Here is a 21,457-nt window from a genome sequence, read left to right on the forward strand (position 1 = left end):
CTCTCTCTCTCTCTTTCTCTCTCTCTCTTTCGCGCACATGCTCTCTCTCTCTCTTTCTCTCTCTCTCTCTCTCTCTCTCTCTCTCTCTCGTATTTAAAATCAATGAGTTCAGTATGAAAGCGAAGATATCTTAGCCTATACTTATTAGTCGCTCTCTTATAAAACAGTACTAACGCATTAGAGAAGAAACACGACAAAGATTTGCATGTGAAAAGTGTACATCCAGAGAAGAGATACAGAGCTACTTCAAACTATAGCTGTCACATTAATAATCTGATTTCTATTAAATAGTATTAAGTCTGACTGCATGTTTACACATATATAAATAGATATAGAATAATGAAATGAGAGACAAATATAATGCCTAGAGTAAGACACTTTTTCCTTGTAAAACTGTTTAAAAAAACATAAGTATTAACTCTGAGATTTTAAGTATTTCTATGAGTTACACCAAAAGCTAATAAATGAATGGCAAAAAGACAACTGTTACAACACTGCTTATTCAATGTACATTAAACAAAAACAGTAATAATGTTACTTAATTTTGAACAAAAATGTAATAGTCTTGTATCGTGATGCGCATCGTATCGGGGCCCTTGTATCGGGATACGTATCGAATCGGGAAACTGTTGGCGATACACAGCCCTAATGATTAGTAGGCCAATGGGCAAGTTTGGCCAGGATGCCGGGGCACACCCCTACTCTTTTCGAAGGACATCCTGGGATTTTTAATGACCACAGAGAGTCAGGACCTCGGTTTAACGTCTCATCCGAAGGACGGTGCTTTTTTTGACAGTATAGTGTCCCCATCACTATACTGGGGTGTTAGGACCCACACAGACCACAGGGTGAGCACCCCCTGCTGGTCTCAGATACGACCCTTATGTAATGAGGCTCCAGGTAGCAGGTCGATATTAATTTTAGACTCGGATGAAGAAGAGTGATGAAGAGAATTGAGTTTTTGGATGGGCAAAAAGCAGGACTGGAAACACTTCTCGCTCCAGCTGATGATTTCTCCGTTCTAGTCGATGTTGGATAGATTTTTAGAAATCTCCTCCACATGTAGGCATCAAATACAAAGGATTGACGAGGTGTTGTTATGGTGAATAAGACCTCTACCCAATGTTTTATCTTGAATGGTGTGTACAGCGAGAACTTGTGGGTATCTGCATCTTTGAATATTCAGTTTTTGTAAGAGGTGAGTGGAAATTAAGTTTCCAGCAGATCCTGGGTCAAAGGCTTTTGCTGGGACATTAATACAGTCATTGACGTTCAGAGAGAGAGAGAGTGTGATGCGTAGAATCCACTTGCATAGGTTCAGGTGCCGGAGGAACCGGGGAAGAATCCGGGGGCGGAGGTTTGGAGCAGCAGGTACTTCGTCACAGGCAGATAGACGTTGAGATACACGGATGAGTCTCTCCAAACCCATTGAATCCTCATTAACCACTATTAGTTGTTGAATATAGGGATTGGGTCAATGAAGAAAAGCTGTGACGAGGGCAGTTTCATTCCAACCACTGGAGGACGCTAGGGTACGGAATTCTAGAGCATATGAACTCACAGATAGTTTTCTTTGGCATAGGTTGAAGAAAGAATTGTGTACGGAGACATCAGACATCGACGAAGACTTCCTTGAAATGCTGAAGAAAACTGGACAGAGATTGGATTACTGAGGAATTCGAATTCCACAAGGATTGAGCCGAAAGGAGTGCTCATCCAGACAGCAGAGAAATTATGAATGCCACTCGTGCAGTGTTGTTGGAAAATTTATGTGATTGCATTTGGAAATACAGAGATCGTCGCTGTTTGGGCCATGGGACAAGCAGAGGCAGTGGGGTTTTGAGGACGTAAATGTAGCCAGGCTGAGTGAAGGATATCTTCAGGTACTGAAGCATGGGTTATTCCATCAGGTAAGTGAAGCTGGTGAGTCTAACGTTTAGTGATGAGACCAGATGGGGACTGAGTGTGAAGGTGAGATATTTAAAGATGTATGGTGATGGGACACAAGTGGTAGTGATTAGTATTCTGGGGAATGGGAATGAGTGGGAGGAGTGAATGATGATGTGAATGGTGCTGGTGATGGGATCCTGACAAAATGACGCTCGCAATCCAACTTAAAGTTACAAAAAATACAAAAATAAGAAAGCTACTTGGCTTAAACAGAAGTACACAATAGTTTTGCATTCATATGAAATCATGCAAATATGATGGATATAGACACGATTTGTAAAAATGTTCCAAGCACAAATAACCCAATTAAATTTGTCAATGTATTACGTATGCATACGCAATATGCTCAATTAACTGGTGCTGATTTACATGTTATTTTAGTTCTGGGTGAGGGTGTAACTGAAAAAGATCTATTTGAACAGATATTTGTGCTTTCAAGTAATAATGCTATGCTGTAGGGTTCCAAAACTGCAAATTCTCCTCATATACTTTCCTGGGAAACTGCAGATAATGTAAGCACATTTTACACCCAAGTAAAGGCATAGACTCCTGCGTGCATTTACATTGTGATCTATTATATTTAATTAAAACAAAACAGGGTAAAGCAGAGACAGCTTTCAATTTTGTGCATCCATTTAAGCATGTCTGGATGGATGGTGTTAAATTATTAATAACAGCAAAAATGAGTGTGTTGTTTATAAATACTAAATTTAAAAAACTTGAAACAGGGTATTGCAGAGTTTTTTTGTGGGTACTGAAACCACTTCTGAAACCAGTTCATGAATTATAGCAATAATATATGAGGGCCTAATTATTAATTGCTAACAAAAGTGTTTGCTCTGTGGGGTAACTGATACTGACACATTGAATATCTATGGATTCCATTCTCTGATGTTAATGTTTCGATAAAGTCCCATCCTGTGGAATCTCGACCTGGAAAAATTGGAAATGAAAATCCAGAAAGTAAATTCAAGTTTTGTCATATTATAAAGAAGAGTCGGGTTTGGTTGAGCACCATACAGGCCAAACTGTGGATTAAAAAAGACTTTTGTTTGTTAAACAATACGCTTTATCACCTTAAATGGTTGTACAGCCTATTTATTTATCAAACAAGGGGTTATTGTACCCAAACATCAGTGTGACCCACTGGCTGGGGATGGAACAATGAGGTAAGATGTTCCTTCTCGCTTGGTCAAGGTTGCAAAAAAGTATCAATCTGCACTTCCAGTACAGCAACGTGCGTTTTCAGTACTGTGCAGACATTATAACCCCAAAAAGGTGTGTTGTTTCACGGATGAAAGTGATAATAAACACGCACATAGACGCCGATCCCGTGGTTGCTCCGGGGCTCATGCACCCACCGAAATGGCCAAGCACATTATGCTTAATTGCTTAACATTTAGCATCAAAAACCACACAGAAAACGTGACAGTGCCGCTTTCCGATACTTTAAAGCGCGTGGCACTCCAAAGTGTCTGTCGTTGATATGTATCCAAAGCATTGCTTGATGTTGTTACGAGCAGCCTCTGGCGGAAAAGAAATGGGCGCATATGAACACCCATGTTTGTTAAGAAAATGGGCAGCGCCAGTATGTGGTGTGTGACGTGGTTCCTGACGTTGTACACAAGCACCTGGATCAGGCCAGTGCTTTGATTGTGCTCTACGTGTGGTTGTTGTTGTGTACGCCACCGCCATTAAAGTCTTTACTAAACAGTTCTCTCGTGTCAACGTCAACGATTCATTGCATTGCATCTGTCACCAGGTGACGATCTGTGAGGGCGGAACCAAAAGTGTGCAAGATCGGTTCCGCCCGGCGATGGTTCCGCCCGGACGACTGACTCCAAACACCGGAATTCCCGGGTGTTACGTCCGTATGTCGTCTGGTTGTATTTTCCCTCCGTCTCTCTCTCTCTCTCTCTCTCTTAATGTTTCCCAGACGCTGCCATTGGCTAACATCCCTGTCAGTTTCCACCCCTGCCGCTGATGTCACTACCCGGTCCACCAACCCACAAAGACTCCGCCCAATAAAAGAGCGCAGCAGACCGGCCGCTCTAGACCTCAGTCTCATTTGTTACACAACATTTACATTACGCTTTGTTTATCGTTAATCCCCGTGTGTACGTTACTTTGTTTATCTGTTTACATGTCAATCCCTTTTGTATGTTTGGAGAGGAGTGAACAGGTAAGATTGTCACGTGACGTACATTTGCAACACGTAGGTTATTTTGGTATTTACTGTATTAGTACACTAGGTAAGGAGCGAGTGCCACCCACTGTATGTTTTTCCCCGACTTTTTGGTTAGAGAGTGTAGCGTAGATAGGGCGTCTTGGACGCTGAAGATATTTTGTTTTCTCTCTTTATTTTGGGTTTAGGCAGTTTAGAAGGTTTAACGTGAGTTAGATTTGTTTGGTTTTGTTTATTTCTTTTATTTAGCACCGCTCGCGTTCCTTCTCTCCTCCCCTCCCCTGGTGTTTGTTTGTTTGTTATAAAATACTGTAAATAGTTTGTAAATATTAGTATATAACACCAGCACTTTATACACAATCACCATCACTGTATATAATAAAACACTTGTTTTTGCACCGCACCTTTGTCTCTTGAGTTTGCCTGACACCCTCAATTATAATTGTTTTTAATAAATAGTGTTACAAATACCCCTACAACATCTTTATTGTAACATTATTTGGGGGCTCGTCCGGGATATCAATAATATTTCCTGGAATTATTAAAAATTATTATATTTTGTGTGTGTGGCAGTGCATCGTTGTTAGGCCAGTGTGGTGTTGTTTGGTGGTATGAATTAGGTGGTGCGGTGCGTTTTGTGTATTTGGTTTACCCGTTAAATAAGGCAGACATGGCAACATTTAGTTTACAAGATTTTATTCAGAATCCGACAATTGAGCAGTTTGGACAGTGTAGAAAGAAGGATTTGATTATTTTGGCAGAACATTTTCAGATTCCAATTGTAAAGCAAGCTCGTAAGGAAAATATTAGGATTACGGTAAACAGTCGGCTGGTAGAGTTGAATATTTTGCCTGTGATGGATGGTGTAGAGGCTGTTGAGACCGTAGGCCTCCCCTGTGCGGGCGCGCAGCCTCTCGCTACGGCGAGCGAACAGGACGAGGTGCAGAGCGAGACGACCGAAGCAGAGGGGGCATCCGATGCCAAGGTTGTCTTGCCGCCCTTTGATCCTTTTTCTCCGGTATCTTCTGGGTCCCGCGATGAGGCGCGATTAAAAGTCCGCCTGGCCCGGCTGCAGATGGAAGCCCAAGATAAAGCACAGGCGCGACAGGCCGAATTAGAGATGCGTCTCGAAATCCGCAGGCTCGAAATCCAGGCCGACAAAGAGGTGCGACTGCGGCAGTTAGAGCTGGAGGCACTGAAAGTTAACGCCGGCTCGGCTGTACAGTCACCCTCTCATGGCTCGTTACCAGCCGATGTTCCTTCGGGAGCGTTTGATGTTAGTAAGCATATAGCTCTTGTTCCGCCGTTTAGGGAAACTGAAGTCGATTCATATTTCAGCGCGTTTGAGCGCATTGCTTCTTCCCTTCGCTGGCCCAAGGATGTGTGGCCCTGTTACTTCAGTGCAAATTAGTTGGCAAAGCCCAGGAGGTTTGCTCGACTCTTACCCTGGAAGAAAGTTTAAAATATGAATCAGTAAAATCAGCTATTTTGCGTGCTTACGAATTGGTTCCTGAAGCTTATCGACAGAGATTTAGAAACCATAAGACAAATAATAGTCAAACTTTCGTTGAGTTTGCAAGGGAAAAGGGAATTCTGTTCGATAAGTGGTGTGTTGCCAGCAAAGCTGCCGATTTCAATTCTTTGAGAGAATTAATGTTGCTTGAAGAATTTAAATCTTGTCTACCTTAACGTGTTCTTGTCTATTTAAACAAGCAAAACGTTGCTACGTTGTCCGAGGCCGCAATATTAGCGGATGAATTTGTGCTCACGCATAAAGTTGCGTTTTCCTCCGTGCGCTCTGAAAAGACACCCATTGTCACGTCTTCTCAGTCGCAATCTGCCAGGGCAAAAGTTAATTCTCTGCAATCTAAAGAGGTGAGAGAATGCTTTTACTGCCACAAAATGGGACATTTAATTGCCGACTGTGTTGCGTTAAAGCGCAAACAGCAGCAGCAATAGCAGCCAAAGAATGTTGGATTTGTTAGAACTGTACCTGGCGTGCCCAGTATTGCAAATAGTACGGATGTTCCTGATGACAGCTTTAAACCCTTCCTTCTGAAAGGTTTTGTCTCGTTGACTGGAAACACTGAGGAACAAAAAGAGATTCAGGTGTTACGTGATACTGGAGCTGCGCAATCATTTATTTTGTCTAGTGTGTTGCCATTAACCGAACAGACTTATTGTGGCTCAAATGTTTTAGTGCAGGGTATTGACATGAATGTGGTAAAAGTTCCTTTACATTGTGTTCATTTACAATGTGATTTGGTTACTGGTTTTGTTAAAGTTGCTGTGCGCCCTTCACTTCCCATAAATGGTGTTGCTTTTATTTTGGGGAATGACCTGGCGGGAGGAAAAGTAATTCCTTTATTAGAAGTGTTGGATACTCCAGATATGTCTCCGCATACAGATGATTTAGCTGAGGCATACCCTGATGTTTTTCCCGCTTGCGCTGTTACGCGAGCTCAGTCGCGGAAAATGGGTGACGAAATTGGTCTGACCAATACATTTATTGCTCCGCTGTTCACCGGCGAGCTGTCTCCAGCTCAGCCCGAACCTGAATCTGTCAGCCAGCAGTCAAGTTCAAAGCCTGCACATTCGGGTTTGACAAGCCCTAGCTCTGTTGTGTTGCCCGCCACTCGCGAGCAAATTGCTGTGTTTCAGAAAGCTGACCCGTCTCTTATTAAATGTTTTTCCTCACTGGAAAAATTACCCAATGTTATCGAGAGTAAAGCTTCGTACTTTATGGAAAACGGGTTGCTTATGAGGAAATGGTCCGGTAATAATTTGTCTGACCCTGACTCTGGTGCTGTATATCAAGTTGTTGTTCCCATCAATTACAGACAGCAAATTTTAAGTCTTGCACATGATCATCAACTCGCTGGTCATCTAGGCATAACAAAAACATATGATCGCATACTTCGGCATTTTTTTTGGCCCGGTTTAAAGAAAGATGTGGCAACATTTTGCAAAACGTGTCATACCTGTCAGATTATGGGGAAGCCGAACCAGGTGATTGCACCTGCTCCACTTCAGCCCATCCCGGTTATTGGGGAGCCTTTTGAGCACGTCATTGTCGACTGTGTTGGTCCGTTACCGAAAACAAAATCAGGTAATCAGTTTTTGTTAACCATCATGTGTTCCGCTACCCGCTATCCTGAGGCTATTCCATTACGTAAAATCACTGCTCCCACTGTTGTTAAAACTCTCATTAAATTTTTCTCTACTTTTGGACTGCCAAAAATTATTCAGACAGATCAAGGAACAAACTTTCTCTCTAAATTGTTTGCCCAGGTCATGAAAACTCTCGCCATAACTCACCGCGTATCTAGTGCATACCACCCCGAAAGCCAGGGAGCACTAGAACGTTTTCACCAGACGCTTAAGTCCATGCTTAAGAAATACTGTATGGATTCAGAAAAAGACTGGGACGAGGGTGTTCCCTTGGTGTTATTTGCTATTCGTGAGACAGTTCAGGAATCACTCGGGTTTAGCCCTGCGGATCTTGTTTTTGGCCATTCTGTGAGGGGGCCGTTAAAAGTTTTAAAGGAGCAGATTTTGTGTACCGACTCGTCTCCTAAAGAGAATGTTTTAGATTATGTGAGCAAATTCCGAGAGCGGTTACACAACGCTTGCTCTCTCGCTGGGGAATCTCTCTCACATACGCAAAAGGTCATGAAACAACGTTATGATAAAAAGGCTACAGCTCGTTGTTTTCAACCCAGAGATGAGGTTCTGGTGTTGTTGCCTGTGCCTGGTTCTGCGCTGTCTGCTCGCTTTTCCGGACCCTATAGGGTAGTTAAGAAAATAAATGAGACAGACTACGTTATAAGCACTCCTGATAGAAAGCGCCAGTCGCGCATATGCCATATTAATATGGTTAAAGCTTATCACTCTCGTGACTCACCTACAAAACCTGCGGTTTCAGTGCAGAGCCCGTCATCGCCCCTGTTGTAACCTGCGAGGTTACACCATCCTTTAATGCCGTCTTTTGGGCTGACGAGGATGGTTTAAAGCTGCGCAACGCTCCACAGCAGTGCGTTCGTTTGCCAAATTCTGAAATAATCAATGATTTGACATCACAGTTCACTCATTTACCAACTGATAAAAGACAGGATATTGTAAACTTAATTCGTGAATTTCCTAACCTTTTTAATGATGTACCCACCCAAACTACAGTTCTGCAACATGATATCAAGGTCATTAATTCCACTCCGATAAAACAGCATCCCTACAGAGTTAACATTACAAAAAGATCTCTGTTAAAAGCCGAAGCAGAGTATTTGTTGGAGAATGGTTTGGCAATACATAGTTGCAGCCCATGGAGCTCACCGTGTATACTGGTCCCGAAACCTGATGGCAGTGTACGTTTCTGTACAGATTACAGAAAGGTGAATAATGTGACAGTTCCTGATAATTATCCATTACCAAGAATGGAAGATTGTATAGATAATTTAGGATCTGCCCGTTTTGTTAGTAAGCTGGATTTATTGAAAGGCTATTGGCAAGTTCCACTTACTTCCCGTGCGTCCGAAATTTCCGCCTTTGTTACCCCAGATCACTTCCTACAATATAACGTTTTACCGTTCGGATTACGGAACGCTCCGGCCACATTCCAGCGGCTCGTCAATATCGTGCTGGCTGGCGTTCCCTGCTGTAATGCATACCGCTTTGTTTATCGTTAATCCCCGTGTGTACGTTACTTTGTTTATCTGTTTACATGTCAATCCCTTTTGTATGTTTGGAGAGGAGTGAACAGGTAAGATTGTCACGTGACGTACATTTGCAACACGTAGGTTATTTTGGTATTTACTGTATTAGTACACTAGGTAAGGAGCGAGTGCCACCCACTGTATGTTTTTCCCCGACTTTTTGGTTAGAGAGTGTAGCTTAGATAGGGCGTCTTGGACGCTGAAGATATTTTGTTTTCTCTCTTTATTTTGGGTTTAGGCAGTTTAGAAGGTTAAACGTGAGTTAGATTTGTTTGGTTTTGTTTATTTCTTTTATTTAGCACCGCTCGCGTTCCTTCTCTCCTCCCCTCCCCTGGTGTTTGTTTGTTTGTTATAAAATACTGTAAATAGTTTGTAAATATTAAAATATAACACCAGCACTTTATACAAAATCACCATCACTGTATATAATAAAACACTTGTTTTTGCACCGCACCTTTGTCTCTTGAGTTTGCCTGACACCCTCAATTATAATTGTTTTTAATAAATAGTGTTACAAATACCCCTACAACATCTTTATTGTAACACCGGGGTTTCCCCGAACACCAAATCAAGCCCGATATCGTACAGGTGAGGGCGATTAACACAGCGATTGCTGATAGGCCGATAAGGAGAGAAGGCTGAGTATAAAAAGACCTTTGAAGACATCAGATGTGTGCTGTTTTGTTGTACTTTGTGAGTACGTTGCTTGCGTTTTGTTGCTACGGTGGAGATCGGCTAGGTTGACTCACATTGATCCCTGAGGGAAGATGAGAGGTTGGAGACGTCTGGGTAAGGAAGCTATTGTGTGATTTGGATGTTGAGAAGAGCACACGAAGACATTGGATGTATGGATGGGGAGACTTTTTGACAACAAAGCGTGAGTAACAATCAAAGCAAATTCTATGCGCTATTCAGAAGAAGAGTTACCGGTGTATTTTGTGAGTGTGTTGAAGGTTACCGGCCCCACTACGAGGGGATACGTGGGCGTGCCGTACGTGGATTGTGGAACACCAACTGGGAGCTCTGTAGACGAAACTCTCCATCATTCACGGCCCTGCGGATAACGGAAGCGTAGGTGAGCCGAAGAGGTAACCAGGAGACATACAGGGGTGTTGCTGAACATATTCACGTGTGAATTCTTTTCTCTCTCTCTGGCGAGTACAACGCCCAACCCGTCTCTCGAGGAGCCGAGGCCTAGTCGGCCAAGTCTTAACTTCACGCGGAGTGTGTGTGCAGAGTGCTGTGGTGAGTTGTGACTTTCATCGTGTGTTTTCACTAAGCTTGCTGTGTGTGTGCTGTGTTTACAGCAACCGAAGCCGCCCTGGCCCCGTGCAGATCGTGCGAAGTAACCGCACGTTGAGGCCGAGCCATATGAAACCAACGACTACCATAACCCCCTGAGTGTCGGCTAGAGCTCACGTCAACCCGGAAAGCAGGCAGCGGTGTAACCCAACTGCACATCAAAGTGAACAACGGCCAAGGTACATTGTACGGATTGAGGGTCGAAGTTGTGTCTGTCTCGAAGAACTCGGTGTGTGCGCAGAGCCTCGTCGAGAGTTCGCCCCAGTTGAAGACCCCCTGTCATTGACAAGGAGGGGGAGCTTGGGAAGCGTTCGGCTCTGCGGCGCCCGACCTTGCAGTCCCCACGACACCTACGAAGCTTTGGCAGACGGGTGAAGGCATACAGTGTGCGGCAGTTGTGGTGAAAGTCCGCTGCCTGGAGGAGTGAACCAAAGGCTCCAGTCTTGTGAGTAACCTACCTGTGTAGTGTGTAACCTACCTGTGTTTGCAGCAACGCCTCGAAGAGGACCGAACAGTGTCAGTAGTGAGAACCCCTTACCTCTGTCTCCACGTATGCCTTGGAGTGAACCAAAGGCCCAAGTCTTGTGAGTAACCTACCTGTGTAGTGTGTAACCTACCTGTGTTTGCAGCAACGCCTCGAAGAGGACCGAACAGTGTCAGTAGTGAGAACCCCTTACCTCTGTCTCCACGTATGCCTTGGAGTGAACCAAAGGCCCAAGTCTTGTGAGTAACCTACCTGTGTAGTGTGTAACCTACCTGTGTTTGCAGCAACGCCTCGAAGAGGACCGAACAGTGTCAGTAGTGAGAACCCCTTGCCTCTGTCTCCACGTATGCCTTGGAGTGAACCGAAGGCCCAAGTCTTGTGAGTAACCTACCTGTGTAGTGTGTAACCTACCTGTGTTTGCAGCAACGCCTCGAAGAGGACCGAACAGTGTCAGTAGTGAGAACCCCTTAGCTCTGTCTCCACGTATGCCTGGAGGAGTGAACCAAAGGCCCAAGTCTTGTGAGTAACCTACCTGTGTAGTGTGTAACCCACCTGTGTTTGCAGCAACGCCTCGAAGAGGACCGAACAGTGTCAGTAGTGAGAACCCCTTACCTCTGTCTCCACGTATGCCTTGGAGTGAACCAAAGGCCCAAGTCTTGTGAGTAACCTACCTGTGTAGTGTGTAACCTACCTGTGTTTGCAGCAACGCCTCGAAGAGGACCGAACAGTGTCAGTAGTGAGAACCCCTTACCTCTGTCTCCACGTATGCCTTGGAGTGAACCAAAGGCCCAAGTCTTGTGAGTAACCTACCTGTGTAGTGTGTAACCTACCTGTGTTTGCAGCAACGCCTCGAAGAGGACCAAACAGTGTCAGTAGTGAGAACCCCTTACCTCTGTCTCCACGTATGCCTTGGAGTGAACCAAAGGCCCAAGTGTTGTGAGTAACCTACCTGTGAAGTGTACAACCTACTTGTGTTTACAGCAGCGCCTCGGAGAGGACTGTACAGTGTCAGCCGGGGGATATACTTACCTCCGCTCCAACGAAGATCCCGAGGTGAAGGACGGTCCAGGTCCCGTGAGTAGCTGCCTGAGGGCGAGAGGGACAGAGAGACAGAAACAACGGTCAGATAAAGTGTGACTCAGTGCTGGGCCAAACATTAATTGTGTTCTCCCTGTTTTGCCTCCAGGAGGAAGCGGAGGGCGCCACGGGTTCAAGAACAGCATAGAAGAAGATTCCTGGCCCCCGTCCCCTAGTCCAACTCGTCCTGGAGGCGAGAAGAAGATTGTTTTAAACTGCCCTTCCCCTTTCTTTCCCCTTTCCTTTTAACTATTTAATAAAGATACATTTTAATTGTAGTATACTCGTCTGTCTGGTCATTGGGGTGGTCTTGGGAACCTCCTCGAGGTGGAAAGTAGAGAGGGGCGTGGCCTGTTAGCTATCTTGGGTCCGCCCCGGCCGTGACACATCTTTACACTGGCGCAACACATCAGGTGGGGGAGATTTTGCACAACCTCATGACATATGACAGCAAAAAGGAGTTCAGGTTATGAGATGTTATGGCTGGCAATTAAACCATCTAATCTACCTCAACTCCTAACCTTGCTATTTTGGCTTTGTATGTTTTTTAATTATCATTATTCTCTCCTGACTCAAACGCACATGATTAAACGCACATGATTATTTGGCAGAGATTCGTAATTCTGCCTCTTCCAGGACCTCGGGCTTTTCTGCTTAGTGAATACAAATTACTAACCATCTCTATTGTTCACTGTAAAAACGTCTGGCTGCTGCGTGCAACGTGCATCACGGAGAGGGGCGGCGCCAAACCTGACGCCCCTGTGTGCATGCCTGTAGCCTGGAGAAGATGATGGAGTTGGAGAAAAGTAAACTTGCCGCAGGTGAGTTCACCTTCGCTAATCGCTAATACAGGAGGGGTAGGCACTGGCTGGGTACACGTTTGAGTTCTTTTTATTTATTATTGTGTGATTTTTATTTAAGGCATATTTATATAGCTTATTTATATATTTAAAATGTATTGTTTCAGTTGTTTGTATTGTTAAAAGGCGTGAGCGTTAAACGTTGATTTGAATTTCTGTCTGCTGGTCATGATACGTGTATGAGTATCATTTTAGATATCAGCTAAATAAAGGCCACTGAATCTTAATGAAACATCACCCACCTTGTCCGGTTCATGTGGTTAATGTCCTCCTCTGGAACATGTTGTGACCTTAGAAACTCCTGAAGATCGTCCTCCATCGCAAAGCTTTATGTGGTGTTTAATCATATTGAAGTTTGTTTTATAATTCTTTAATAACAGTAGTTATATATCTACAAACAGCAGACATCCATGATGCCATTGCCTAATGAACTGCCTCAGGTGAAGCTGTAAAGCGCTGTGCTGTGGTTACTCGCAAGAACAAACCATTTGCAACCAAATACAGCAGGCTCTTTTTATGAGGGAACGCAATATCTTTGCAATTGTTGAAATATAATTTGAAGTCATGGTCTTTATATTATTGTATATATATACACACAAGTAACTCTGTCCTGTAAATGATAATGTAAGTGGGTTCCTACAAGTTCCTGTCTCTTTTTAATATGAAAGAAATTAACCAGGTAACTGTGACCCTGGTACCTTTTGTTTCATTGTTTGAGTTGATGGCCATTTGTTTATGCTTGGGCCAAGGGTCTGTGTCAAAGGTGAATGGTAAACCTAAAGTGTGAACCCATTTCTATGATAATGAAATGGTCCGAGTGAGAGAGTGGGTAAGATGATAAAGTTGATGGGATTAAGAGTTGGTGAAACTGAAGGATTGGGAGTGACAGGGTTACTTCTTTTCAATGTTTGGATGTTGAATGCTTTCAAAGTTGAGTGCTTTGTTTTCCATTTTAGGGGACTGACCCCTGTATGAATGCAATGTAGGGCTGTAAGTCAGACTTGGGCTAGGGCTCTATGCTCTGATTTGAAGATGGCTTTCTGCAATAAAGACGACAGCTTGAGGAAATCCAAGTCTCCTGGTCTTTGCTAAAAAGGTTTCCAACACAAAAGAACGCAAAGTTTTGTTAGAGAACACAAAAGCTGTTAAATAAAATGTCCTCCCAAATATTGTCCACTACCATGTCGTCTAGGGGCTCTGTACGAGTATGGCCAGAATCATCACAAGCTACTGTATAAAGTAAAGACTAAATAAAAAGAATGGGTGGGAAAATGTGCTGAAGAAAGAAAACATCAAGTTTTTAATGTCATATTAAGAAACAGGAAAAAAGACAATTATTAAGAATACAAGCACAAAACATTTTTTACAACTTTACACAACGTATTTTGGTTGTTATCAGGTAATATTGCAGCACAACATAAAAACCACACCCTAAATTTAAAAACGTTGTAAAAATACCAAAGTTTTACCATGTACTATAGTGGAGTGGATAGAAGACATTAGCAGATGGCCAAATAGTGGCCAGATACATATAAACGTATATTAGTATTATATTAGTGCAGCCAAACGCAACAACCAGACATTTTGATGCTGAGAAACCGTTTTAATAAACTTTCTTTTTCAAGAGTTACTTACACGTTAGAACCAATGGGGAATAACACCACTTCTGTTGCCAATATGTGCGCGCAGGCTATTTGATCACGTGGGCTGTAAAAGGGTCTATACCAAAAATACAACCCCATTGGTTCTGATGCATTGGTTTAAATGTATCTCAGCTTTATTATTAGTGTTTTGTTTTATAATGGTAGGCAGCCTGGATTGGTAATCATCAGGCATACCGGGAATTTTCTTGGTGGGTCGACATGCATTTAAACTAAAATAACATAGTAACATAAACATCTGGCTGTATTTTGGTCATGATGTTCTTTAAATGTCTTATTCCAAGGTGGTTAGTTTAACATCTGAACAAAACTTCTCTCAAATGTTGCATTTTGGTCTGGTTTTGTTTTCATAGTGAACAGATGTGATTCCCTGCTGAAAAAAACAATTAAGCCATTACAGAAAATTGTAATGTTTCCATTAAAATACCAATAGGAATCATTAGCTTTTACCATTAAAACAACTAGTGTGTTTTGGGCCATATTCCATTAGAACCAAATAAAATTCCCAATAAAACCAATAGAATTTCTGTGATGGTGTCTTGTTTTTTTTTAGCAGGGTTACATTTTGTTTACCTAAAGAAAACGTGCCAATTAGGTATTTTACGTTTTTTAAATGTTATGCTGCAACATTACCTTATTACAATGAAAATAAAATGTTGTGTTTTTATTTTTAATCTGATCATAATCTCCTTTGTCCTAAAAAAAAATCTCCTTTGTCCTATGATGTCCTATCTTTATGACTTTAAAAATGTGATGTTTTGTTTTATTCTTCAGCAATTATTTTCCCACCCCTTCTTTTCATTTAGTCATTACTTTATACAATAGTTTGTAATGATTTATGGCCATAATTGAGACTCATACTTGTTTTACTAAATCCATTGTAAAGCAGTGTTCGTTTTCTCTCTCCAGTACAGCAGGAGGCGCTGCAGCTCTTTAGTCCGCAAATAAACTCACTAAAGAAAGAAAGAAAGAGCGCGCGTGTGATGTGTTTGTGTATCCTCAGTGTTTTACTCTCTTGCGTGTTTCATTGAGTGTAAACAGAGTCTTGTTTCTGGATATATTGATGTTTTCATTACAGAAATCTCTCAGCTAAAGAAAGAGGTGGCGTTACTGGAGAAAAATCTGAGGTCAAGAGGAGATTTAGCAATGAAACAAGAGGTACAGCTTAAACATAATTTAGCTGAATCAGACAAACATCAAATAATTTCTAGTCTTGGGAGTAAGTTAATGAATTACAAAATATAATATATTACAGTAATACATTAATTTTTGCTGTAACGCAGTAATTTAACGCTTATATTTTGGTCATGTTGTACTCGTTACAGTCTCAGTAACGCTGTATCACGTGCATCCGATGAAACTTTTTTTTTTAATTGTTTGGCAAAAAAGCAGTGTTCCTCTTTTGTCTGTGTTTTATTAAGAAATTATATGTTAGCCTACATGACATGTAATCCTTATATTGTACTGAAATGAGGCCTAATCCTCCAATAGCACTTTTTGATAAGTTGTGTCAACCCAGTGCATGCCAGTTTTGTGCTGTGAATCTAAATTACAAGTGCATTAAAGAATAGAAACGAAAAGAGGTTGTGTGTCTTGCCATGTTATTAGGCTATAGGTTGCATTGTAGTGTGCTCTAGCTCTATTGTGTTTGGTATGTGTACCATAATTTACCAGACTTTTACCAGATCAATTGTCAATGTTTATGATTCTGACAGTGATTGTTATTGTATTTTGCCATAAGTCTTTACTTTGCCTATTCAAAGCTCGAGGGCCAACACAACTTCTAGATTTATAAGCAGAAATAAACTACATTTTAACATTTTATAATGCCTAGTCATAGTTCTGTTATTTTGATTAAAGTCAAAAGTAACGTAAAAGTAGTGTAACTCATTACAGTTCAGAGACAGTAATATTGTAATTTAACTAATTACTTTCAAATGACAGTAATTTGTAATATATAATGTATTACACTTTGGTAGTAACTGTCCCGACTCCCAACACTGATAATCTTACTGTCTGTGTGTGTTGTGTTGTCAGGATGTGGATTGTTGTGAATCTTCAGTGTATGTGACTGATGATGGGAGTCTGGATTCAGTGTGGATGAGCAGAGATCAGAGCCGCACACCACAGACACTGCTGGACTCTAAACTCTCTGAAGAGAAATCCAGACACACACAGAACTCCGATCTCAGTCTGACTTTACTCTGTTATACTGAGTCAAAGCTCACAGACACTCAGGACACTACAGTGTGTGACAGTAAACAGAGCTTACAGGAGGATCAAACCTCCACAGAGTCTCTGGATTCTGTCTGTAACGCTGGAGAACAGCAGCAGATCCTGCAGACCAAACTGAAGATGTGTTCAGTTAAATTCATCGACTGCACGAACCTCATGATGAAGATTAAAACTGAATCCACAGAAATCAAAACCGAACCCACAGAAATCAAAACTGAATCCACAGAAATCAAAACTGAATCCACAGAAATCAAAACTGAATCCACAGAAATCAAAACTGAACCCACAGAAATCAAAACGGAACCCACAGAAATCAAAACGGAACCCACAGAAACCAAAACTGAACACACAGAAGAGGAAGATCGCAGTGAGGAAGATGATGATTTCATTACATCAGGTATGTCCCCTTAATTATTGTTGTATTTTTAACATTTTTTAACTATGTAAGCACCTGTTTTGGGTTTTCAGTCATAAACTAACTAATCAAAAGATAAAAAAATGCGAGTGCAACAATTTGAAAGGAGTCTATGATCTTTAATACTTAGTGCAATATGCATCATAATCTGAAAACCACGCACACCGGGAGGAAAATAATCCATCCGTCTGCATTGACTTTGTATTGCGTGAGGCTGCCTCCTTGTCATTTCTCTGGCTTATAGCAAAAATGTAAGATGACATAATTTTCAAAAACTCTAAAGCTCAAAATTGATCACATGACTACAGTGAGGAAAATAAGTATTTGAACATCCTGCTATTTTGCAAGTTCTCCCTCTTAGAAATCATGGAGGGGTCTGAAATTGTCATCATAGGTGCATGTCCACTGTGAGAGACATAATCTTAAAAAAAATCCAGAAATTACATTGTATGATTTTTAAAACTTTTTATTTGTATGATACAGCTGCAAGTAAATATTTGAATACCTGAGAAAGTTAATGTTAATATTTGGTACAGTAGCCTTTGTTTCCAAACACAGAGGTCAAATGTTTCCTGTAGTTTTTCACCAGGTTTACACACTGAAATAGGGATTTTGACACACTCCTCTAGATCAGTCAGGTTTCTGGCCTGTCGCTGAGAAACATGGAGTTTGAGCTCCCTCCAAAGATTCTCTATTGGGTTTAGGTCTGGGGTACTGGCTAGGCCCTGCCAGAACCTTGATATGCTTCTTACAGAGCCACTCCTCAGTTATCTTGGCTGTGTGCTTCGGATTATTGTCATCTTGGAAGACCCAGCCTCGACCCATCTTCAATGCTCTAACTGAGGGAAGGAGGTTGTTCCCCAAAATCTCGCAATACATGGCCCTGGTCATCCTCTCCTTAATACAGTGCAGGCACCCTGTCCCATTTGCAGAAAAACATCCCTAAAGCATGATGGTACCACCCCCATGCTTCACAGTAGGGATGGTGTTCTTGGGATGGTACTCATCATTCTTCTTCCTCCAAACACGTTTAGTGAAATTATGACCAAAAAGTTCTATTTTGGTCTCATCTGACGACATGACTTTCTCCTAGGGCTGTGCAAAAAAATTGGCTGCGATTCTCATGCGTGTTTCATCAGTAAAGCTGTTTTCTTTGATATTAAATCGCCATCAGCTGCTTTCACATGGAGCCACATTTACTACAAAGACTCGTAGTTCACAAAAAGCTAGGCAAAACCGCATAGATTATCAGAGTCGATTTTCCTCGATTACGAACCCGATTTTGCCTAGCTTCTATGTGAACTACGGGTCTGTGTAATAAATGCCGCTCCATCTTAAATTAGATGATGGTGATTTAATACTAATCATGGAACCGGCTTTACTGATGAAACACTGATGAAACACGCATGAGAATCGCAGCCGAGGAGTCCCTTGACTCCTCTGGATCATCCAAATGGACATTGGCAAACTAAAGACGGGCCTGGACATTTTTAATGCTGGTTTAAGCAGGGGAACCTTCTGTGCCATGCATGATTTCAAACCATGATGTCTTAGGCTATGTTTACATTAATGCGTTTATGCTTTAAAACGCGTACTTTTGCTACGTTTACGCCTTTCATCTACACTACATCACCGTTTTCGACCCTCATAAACGGATTCGTTCGCAAACGCTGAAGACCCTGTTTTAGTTTGAGAACTCAGACGTTGCTCTGAGTGTAAATGAACGTAGACGGAGTCTTATGTAAATCAACAGCTGATATTAACGTGGCAGCGCATCATTTTCAAAGTAAAAATTATTTTATTGATGTAAATGTTGGTTTGCAAAGGAGGTTTTGCCAAAAATAGTAAACGGATTGTTTTAACATGTATCCTTATAGATAATGCCTGTTTTATATTAATGTTTGAGTATTGTTGGGTTTAATGTGTTTATGTTTTGTTTAAATTTAAAGATAGACTGTAATTTTATACGCCATATAGGCGTTGCAAAGGCCAATATGAAGGGAGAATTGTAATGGGTCAGACATTATTTTCCAGTTTAATGTAAGTTTTGTTTGCTACTTTAAAATGAATTTCGTTTCAGATAATTGGTCTCTTAATTTTAATCGATGTTTTGTTGACAAGTTTTGTGAATATAAATTAATAAAAACAATAAACTCAACGTCATTAATATAATGCTCGTTTAGGCGCTTGCCTTTTAGCTATTTGTGTGTTGCTAGCGGAGGACGTGCACGGACCTCGCACACTTTTAAAAATTAATGCAATAAGCATTTCTGGTAGGCTAAAGCAATACTTCACTTCTTACTATGTTTGATTGAAGTTTGCATTTGCTGAAATTTATTTTTGCTTCAAGCTCGCTACTGTTTAGAATGCTTTCTTTTTAAATCATAAAGACCTTTCTGTTTAGTTATAAAATCTAAATTAACCTATTAATCATATTAATATGTTGTAGGGGGAGCTAGAACAGTATAATGTTTATGTTTTGTTTAAATGGTAACACTTTACAATAAGGTTCATTAGTTAACATTAGTAATGTATTAACTAACGTGAAGAAACCATGAGCAATACATTTGTTACAGTATTTATTAATCTTTGTTAATGATAGTTAATAGAAATTAAGCTTTTAATTGTTTGTTCACGTTAGTTCACAGTGCATTAACTAACGTTAACAAGATTTGAATAAAGTATTAGTAATTGTTGAAATTAACATTAACAAAGATTAATAAATGCTGTATAAGTGCAGTTCATTATTATTTCATGTTAATTAATGTAGTTAACTAATGTTAACTAATGAACCTTATTGTAAAGTGTTACCGTTTAAATTTAGTTAGCTTACGAAAGATAGACTGTAATTTTAAACACAATATAGGCGTTGTAAAGGCCAATATGAAGGGAGAATTGTAATGGGTCAGACATTATTTTCCAGTTTAATGTAAGTTTTGTTTGCTACTTTAAAATGAATTTCGTTTTAGATAATTTGTCTCTTAATTTTAATCGATGTTTTGTTGATTAGTTTTGTGAATATAAATGAATAAAAACAATAAACTCAACGTCATTAATATAATGCTCGTTTAGGCGCTTGCATTTTTAGCTATTTGTGTGTTGCTAGCGGAGGACGTGCACGGACCTCGCACACTTTTAAAAATTAATGCAATAAGCATTTCTGGTAGGCTAAAGCAATACTTCACCTCTTACTATGTTTGATTAAAGTTTGCATTTGCTGAAATTTATTTTTGCTTCAAGTTCGCTAATGTTTAGTACTGTTCACTTGAATGCTTTTTTTTAAATCATAAAGACCTTTCTGTTTAGTTATAAAATCAAAAGTAACCTATCATATGAATATGTTGTAGGGGGGAAATAGAACAGTATAAGACTTTCCCAAACACATTTTTATAGGTTCAAAAATAGTGTCTGTTATAGTTGCCAGCAAAGGACCCATGTATGACTTTTTGTCAATATCGCACACCCCTATAGGGTTGGGTACCGTTCACATTTTTACCGGTACCGGTTCCGATACCGGTACCTGGAATTCGATACCGGTACCCAGCGGTACCTTTTTCGGTACTTTACTCTGACTTAAAGGTGCAGTGTGTAAATTTTAGCGGCATCTAGTGGTGAGGTTGCAAACTGCAACCAACGGCTTAGTCCATGTCTCACCCCTCGCTTTTGAAACGCATAAAAAAGCTACGGTAGCCGCCACCGTACAAACATTTCATTGTTGGAGACAACTTAGTAAAAGAAATTGTCCTTTTAGGGCTTCTGTAGAAACCTGGTAGCACAAAATGGTGACTTCCATGCAAGGGGACCCTCAGAATATGTAGATAAAAAGGTCTCGTTTTAAGGTAATAGACACATAACGGTTCATTATGTAAGGTCTTTATACACCCCTGATTACATAGTTTTGTATATTATTTTGCATTTCTGTAAAAAAAATCCTTCTAAAAATTACTCACTGCACCTTTAAGTGACTTTCGGTGGACATAATAAGCCCAAACCTCTCATTTTCAACATTTTGTTATTTATTTCAAAATGTTTAATAATACACACAATCTTTACAAAAAAATCCCTATAACATCCAGGGCATATGTCTTACATATAAATAAAATATATAAGTAAGACAAATGATCAATGAACATAAACGTCATAAAAGCAACATAAAAGTAAACTTTTATGTAGAAAACAATACAGAGCGAGTGTTCTCTACAGCAAGGGACACAGTGAGGATGTAGAAGAGGACTGGACACAGATACTTTTTTGCCAAGCTAGCCAGCATTGGCATTTGGTCCGCATGTGGTTTTGTGTTCGAACAGCCACACAGACCGCCTTCTCTCCGTCCATTTATCTAATCTGAGGTATTGAGCACAAAGTTTTACGTCATTTCTGACTTTTAGCGTGAACACACAGTCTTTAGGCTTTCATTGATAAAACTAAAAGCGGCTGATCTCCGCAGTTTCATTTTGCGAACGCATGAAAGTTGCGCGATTTTATTTCATTAATTGCGCTGAAAAATCAGAGAAAGCGCCAACATATTCATGTACAAAACACTGTGCAGAATGTTTACTTAAAACACAAGCAGCACCAT

The 21,457-nt window shown here is 40.9% G+C and overlaps 1 protein-coding gene across 2 annotated transcripts in view; it reads left to right on the forward strand.

The window, feature by feature from the left end:
- The window catches only part of LOC141361749 (uncharacterized), a 114,795-nt gene that overhangs the window by 48,066 nt on the left and 45,272 nt on the right, over positions 1-21,457 (forward strand). The window contains exons 1-2 of one of the 2 annotated variants that reach the window (XM_073863501.1): positions 15,195-15,386; positions 16,266-16,860. The exons of the other annotated variant lie outside the window; for it this stretch is intronic. Coding sequence (XP_073719602.1) covers positions 15,375-15,386; positions 16,266-16,860 — 607 coding nt within the window. The 5' untranslated portion in view covers positions 15,195-15,374. Of the gene's footprint in view, positions 1-15,194; positions 15,387-16,265; positions 16,861-21,457 lie in introns of those variants that run through there. 2 annotated transcript variants of the gene reach the window in all.

Source organism: Misgurnus anguillicaudatus, chromosome 24, assembly GCF_027580225.2.
Source record: "Misgurnus anguillicaudatus chromosome 24, ASM2758022v2, whole genome shotgun sequence".
Lineage (NCBI taxonomy): Eukaryota > Metazoa > Chordata > Actinopteri > Cypriniformes > Cobitidae > Misgurnus > Misgurnus anguillicaudatus.